General features: G+C 51.7%; 1 protein-coding gene across 1 annotated transcript; it reads right to left on the bottom strand.

The window, feature by feature from the left end:
- LOC123041047 (heparanase-like protein 2) lies at window positions 1–2496 on the bottom strand. The gene is made up of 5 exons (XM_044463746.1): window positions 2155–2496; window positions 2011–2047; window positions 1666–1849; window positions 1175–1566; window positions 1–1093 (listed from the first exon to the last, which is right to left on the bottom strand). The coding sequence occupies exons 1-5, from the start codon at window positions 2374–2376 to the stop codon at window positions 318–320; spliced, it is 1611 nt and encodes a 536-aa protein (XP_044319681.1). The 5' UTR covers window positions 2377–2496; the 3' UTR covers window positions 1–317.
- Between the last annotated feature and the right edge of the window lie 4044 nt (window positions 2497–6540).

The raw sequence follows: 6540 nt of genomic DNA, 5'->3' as shown, positions 1-6540 counted from the left end.
TGCGAGGAAAATCACATGCCATAAAATAACAATCGCCAAAAACAACTGCCCTTCATTCTTCATGATGCCAATGACCTTCAAATTATCCGAGTTAATAACGCTGGCTCTTCATGATATGGCAGTGTGGTGTACTACCTGCTAATTCTTGTGTAACATCAATTTTTGTATTTATTGTTCTACAATCACGAGGTATCGGTGGACAGCTCAGATTTCACGGTGTGGCGCCGGCATGGGCACCTAGTGCCTTCTCCATGTCACGTGCGTCCTAACTACTGTAGTTCACAAATAGGAGTACAAATGGAACCTCGTCGCTTCTATTACGCGCAGGCAGGAGCCTTGAAGCCGGTGAACCTGACGAACGCGATGGAGTGGGGCTCGACGTGCACCGGCGTGCACCCGTCGATGGCGATTGCCGGCCGCAGCTCGGGGATCTGGCCGCACGTGCCGAGCGCGAGCGGCTCCCCGTTGAGCAGCACCACCTGGCTCTGGATGTCGCCGCCCTCGGGGCTCAGGTGGTACTCCTCCCTCCGCCCGCCGCACACCGCCTCCTTTCCGCCGCCTGCTTCCGCCTGCAGCAACTTCCGCGGCGGCGGGTGCAGGTCCATGTCACCGGCCACCGTCACGTCGAACGCCGTCGAGTTGGACAGGTTGATCAGGAGCACCGTCACGCCAGGCTGCTTCTTGGAGCAGTGCGCGTAGGAGCGGAGGTACGGCGAGCCGGCGGCGGCGGTGGTTTGGAGCACCCCCGGGCCCATGAGCCGGTGCCAGAGCAGCGCGCTGTAGTAGTCCGGGTTGGGGGCGAGCGTGGTGGTGTTGAGGAGGCAGTAGTTCCCGCCGACGAGGGCCTGCCGGCAGTACACCTTGGTGCCGAACACGGACGACATCCCTAGCTGGTCCAGGTACCAGAAGCTGTTGGCGAACCTGTCCGACACGTCCTTCCCGCCGCTGTTGTACGCGCCGCCGGACTCGCCCACCCACGCCGAGCTCCACGGCCCGGACTCCCGCACCGTCGCCTCCATGTCGCTGAACGCCTGCGCCACCTTGTCCAGGTAGTACGGGTCCTGCATCTTGTTGATCAGCTCCTTGTCCTTCCCTGCAAGTTCACGCAACACTCACTCGATCACGTACACGTCACCAAGCATCCAGCCCGGCCGGCGACGCGCGAGTGACTCACCGGAGCCGAGGTTGTAGATGTGGTGCGTGACGCCGTCGACGACGCCGGGGCCGGAGACGCGCAGCATCTCGGAGAACCAGGGCCCGTCGTAGAAGCCCCCCGGCGCGAGGACCTTGGGGAGGTGGCCGGTGCCGTTGTACACCTTCTCCACCATCCTCCTGAGGCGGAGCACGTCCTTCCCGTACTGCGCCGCCTTCACCTTGGCCTCCACGCCGCCGGCGCACAGCTCGTTGCCCAGCTCCCACGACTCCACGCGGTAGCCCTTGCTCACGGTGTAGCGCATCAGGTCGCGCGCGTTGCGGCCGTCCCAGCCGCCGACGTGGAGCGTGCTGCCGTTCTCGGCGGCCTTGCGCCGGCCCCTCAGCGCGTTCAGCCCGAACGTCACCGTCGTGCTGATGCATGCAGATCAGATGTGAACTTCGATTCTTGTAGCCATGAATTAATGCATGGTTGCATCAGAGATCATGTGGCATGCATGCATGATCGCTTACTTGGTTCGCCGGAAGAAGATGTTGAGCTCGTCCCAGCGGTTCATGGCGAGGCAGCCCTCAGTGAAGCCGAAGAGGCGGTCGTCGTTTCGCCGGAAGCTGGGGCAGTCGGCGTAGTGCTTGCCAACCTTGTACGTGATCTGGTCCTGCAGCGATCCTCCAAGCCTAATCCGCAGCGAGTTGAAGGCTGCCATGCATATGCATAGCCATCGTCAGTCAGTCGTATGGATCATGCATCATACTAGTACAACATGTGCATGCATGCACGCACTGATCGATCAATCGAACCAGTGATTAATTCATATATCAATCTCAAAACAACCAAGTTAATTTTCTATTTTATTTCACCTTTGACAGCATTGTAGAGAATAGGGCTGTAGAGATCCTGCATGCAATTAATTCCGTGCAAAATCAGTACTAGGATTAAAGGTGTGTGCAAGACGGCATGCAATTAACCATGCACATACGAACATGTCGGGCTAATTAAGTTACCAGGTTGATGATGGAGGAGTTGTGCCAGGGGCACATGCCGTAGTTGCACTTGTCCCTGGGCCACCAGTCGAGCGTCGCACAGATGAAGTCGTCGTCGGTGTGGGAGATGGCCGTCACCGCCCTCACAGACACGGTCGCCTTCTCGCCGGCGGCGACGGCGGCATACGGACCGGATAAGACGAGGAGGCAAAGGAAAAGGGTCCCGGCAGCTTGAGCGGCCATTGGCAGAGAAGCTGAGAAGGAATTCGTACTCGGGGGCAACGATGCCACACCGCCGGTGCCTTCGATGACGGTTATATGCGTGGAGCTATATATGAGAACTCGGAGTGAAGTCAGCCCAAGAAGCAATAGAATAGGGCTTTGCGTTGCAGAAGGGAGTATGGATAAGCACTGCGTAGCACACGAACAGGACGGTTTGTTGTGTGTGTGTGTGTGTGTGTGTTTTTTTTGCATGCGACAGAGTCTAAGTAAGAAAAAGTCGTCTCTTCGACAAAGATACTTCCAGCACAATCTGCGGTAAACCCAAAACGTTCGCAACCGACGAACAGCGTTGGTAAAAACGGAAAAGATGGGCCTTTGCATAAGAGTAGTCTATGTTTCGAGGGCCCAAAATGCATTCATCATGACCAAAAGCATCCATGACAACTTTGTGTTCGTCCGTGGCTTTGTAAGACGCCTTCACCGAACCAAGACTCCGGCTCTTCTCCTCAAGCTAGATATCAAGAAAACTTTTGATTCAATCCATTGGGACTACTTGCTGGACTTATTGCAAAGTCGAGGCTTCTCTCCTAAATTCAGAGATTGGATTGCGGCCCTTTGGGCCTCGTCTTCGTCGCGAGTGCTGCTGAATGACTTACCTGGAGACCCAATTAGGCTAGGGAAGGGCCTACGTCAGGGTGACCCGCTCTCCCCATTGTTATTCGTCCTGGCCATTGACCTCCTACAACAACTGCTTGCCAAAGCTACTGAGCAGGGCATCCTACACCGGTTAAGAGGTCGTGCTACATGCATGCGAACCTCTCTTTCTGCGGATGACGCATCCATCTTTGTCGCTCCCATCAAAGAAGATATTCAGCAGCTAACAAAGATTCCAGCTGATTTTGGGGAGGTCACGGGTCTGGTGGCCAATCCTCTTAAAAGCATCGTCGCCCCAATCTGTTGTGCCAATTTGGACTTAGACGATATTCTTCAGAGCTTCCCGGCCACCAGGATTGGATTTCCAATGCGTTATTTGGGTCTTCCGCTTTCTACGCACAGCCTGAAGAAGGCAGATTGTCAATTCCTGGTGGACAAGGTGGTGTCCAAACTTCCACCTTGGCAAGGGAATAACATCAACTCGGCAGGCCGGACAACGCTGGTCAAATCATATTGACATCTCTTGTGATCTACCACATCACCGCGCTTGATGTGCCTACAAGAACAAAACACTAAGATTCAATAGGCCTTCCTTTGGGCGGGAGCTGATCAAGTGTCAGGAGGCAAATGCAAAGTGAACTGGAAAACGGTTTGTCGGCCTACAAATCTTGGAGGTCTGGGAATCCTTGATATTGACAAGTTTGCTCGTGCTCTTAGGCTGTGGTGGCTCTGGTTTTCTTGGGTCGACCCACAGAAGGCTTTGGTGGGCCTTAAAATACCGTGTGATGATGAAGATAAAGAGCTCTTCTATGCCACGACAACAATTGCGATTGGGGATGGCAAGAAAGCAAGCTTCTGGCACTTCCCTTGGCTACAGGGACTAAAGCCAAAGGACATCGCCCCGGGCATCTTCGCCCTTTCCAAACGCTCCAACTACTCTGTTGCCAGGCCCTTGCTGAACAATGAATGGGTTAGGCAAATTAACATGCATGATGGCCTCTTTGTTGCCCTCATCCAACAACTCTTTGACCTCTAGTGCAAATGTCAAGAGATCCAACTATCACCGGAATGCAGAGATGACATCCGGTGGAAGTTCATCGTTGATGGGTGTTACTCGGTCGCCACCGCTTACAGAATGCAGTTTGCTGGACTGATTAAGTCGGACATGTCGCGATTAATTTGGAAGATCTGCCCCCTGCCCAAGATCAAGTTCTTTTCTTGGCTCATTCTTCAAGATATAATATGGATGACGGACAGATTGCTTCGCAGAGGATGACCAAACTACAGTCTTTGCCAACTCTACAAAAGGGAGCTGGAATCTGCTGCGCATCTCATGTTCAAATGTCCTTACACTCTTAGAGTTTGGAACATGGTCTTCGATTGGTTAGGAATACAATCGGCGACTCCAGGCTGGAGCAATCTCCAGATTATCAAGCAATGGTGGACCTCAAATGATGGCATGCAAAGGAACTCCAGGAAGGCCAATAACTCTCTGCAGATGCTCATATGCTGGGAAATTTGGAACGAAAGGAACACTAGGGTCTTCCGCTCCAAAGCATTACATACTTCTAGGGTGGCCGCGACAATTAAGGATGAGGCGAATACTTGGGTTATCGTCGGGGCTAGATTGTTGGGAAACTTAATTCTAGGAGAGTGATCCCAGTTTTTTCTCAGACCTGGGTGGTCGTGTAACCTTTAAAACTATGTCTTACTCCTTCTTAATTAATGAGATGAGGCCAGCATTTGCCTCCATTTCAAAAATAAAATAAAATAAGAGTGTCTGATTGCACATAGATTAGCTGACCAACTTGGGGCAGGCTCACCGGGTGCCGTTGGCAGTCTCGAAGCCGGGTCCCCCCCAGTCCACCTGGCACTGGCTGGGGACGCAGGTGTGGGTGCCTCCTACGATGGAGGCACCTACCCAGACTCTGGGACTGATGTCGGGCTACGAGTAGATGGACTGATCACTAGTAGAAAAAGGACCTTATGTTCAACTCATTAGTCCTGGTTCCAACAGCTAGGCGGGCGACGCTCATTAGTCTCGGTTCGTGTCGAACCTCTAGTATCGGTTCATGGCACGAACCGGGACTAAAGAGGTGGTGGCAGGCTGGTGTCAGGCTGGGGCAGCACCAACACCTAAGATGCACCTTTAGTCCCGGTTTGTATAACCAACCGAGACTAAAGATCATCCTATATAAACCCCTTCATTGAGACCGAGCTCTATGTTCTTCCCCTTTCCTCTCCTCTCTATTCTTCCCCTCTTCCTCGAGCTCATCCCTCATTTTGCCCAAATTTTGTCAATATTTGGAGGCCCCCATCCATTCAAGTGATCACAAAGGTTAGCAACTTTGTCCTTTCATCTCTCATTGCTAGATTAGCTCTTGCAATGCTCTATATGATTAATTTGTGGGTTTTAGTTTGGGAGGAATTATATGTGGTAGTTTATTTGATTTGTATGCAATTTGAGCTCACAATAACTCGTAGGTTGCATATGTAGGTGTGGTTTACTTTGTGCCTTCCCGTCTCCATCCTAACCACCGTTGATCGCCTCCACAGTGGAGGAGAGGCGCCACAGCTACGGCGGCTAGTGGTACAAGTACAGGAGGCAAGAAATACATATTTGGTCCAAGCCTCAAGCCTCTTCCGAGGTTGCCTTATGACCTGACTGAAGAGGAAAACGAAGCCGAAGTGAGGGCCCATTTTGGACTGAAACCGCCCCCGCCGCCAGAGGAGAAAGTACCTGAGCATGTCATTGACCACATTATTCGTATGGCTGAACCACCAACTCCCAAGATTATTGACTCAGACTATGAGCGCCAAATTAAGAAGTCATATCAAGCACAAAAAAAGGAGTCGAGCTCGAGCTCGAGCCAAGTAGCTGCCAAAAAAGCAGGAAAACTGTTCCCTTGCTGGGAGAACGGGTGGTGCAACCAATATCCCCGCTCATTGTACCACCAACACATGTGAGTACCGGCGCCGATCAGCTGGCAATAACCGACGATCATAGAAGGATGGCTGAAGAGGTCGGTGTCACTGTTTATCAACTCCTAGAGCTCGAGCCCATGGATAAGATTAAAGAGGCTGAAATAAAATGGAAATATGCCCGCGGCCAACCTATGCTCAAGCCCGAGGAGATCAAGCGTCTATTAACGAGAATGTATGAATTGCATGAATGGTACATGAAAGAAGCCAAGACTACCGATCGAGAGTCCCTCATGGTGAGAGTCAAGCCAGAGCATTACTACCATGAGAATGCTCTGTATGTTGATTTTATAGAACTATTTCAGTTATTCAATCAAGATGCACTTGACAAATCTATCGTCAGTTGCTATTGTCTGTAAATGATTTCTTTCTGTAATTTAAGTCTCAAATTAGTTGTAGTGCTTGTTGATCATTACCTGTAATTATCCTCACTATATTCTTTTCTGTGGTATTATGCAGAATGAATATCTATGAAAAAAGCTGGACGTTGTGGCATTGGGTTCATTGACCCAAATACCATTAATGAAGTGACATGGAAACGTGAATGGG

The sequence above is a fragment of the Triticum aestivum genome, chromosome 2B, assembly GCF_018294505.1.
Source record: "Triticum aestivum cultivar Chinese Spring chromosome 2B, IWGSC CS RefSeq v2.1, whole genome shotgun sequence".
Classification (NCBI taxonomy): domain Eukaryota; kingdom Viridiplantae; phylum Streptophyta; class Magnoliopsida; order Poales; family Poaceae; genus Triticum; species Triticum aestivum.
Note: the sequence above shows the minus strand (reverse complement) of the source record. Positions and strands in the feature narration are given on the sequence as shown.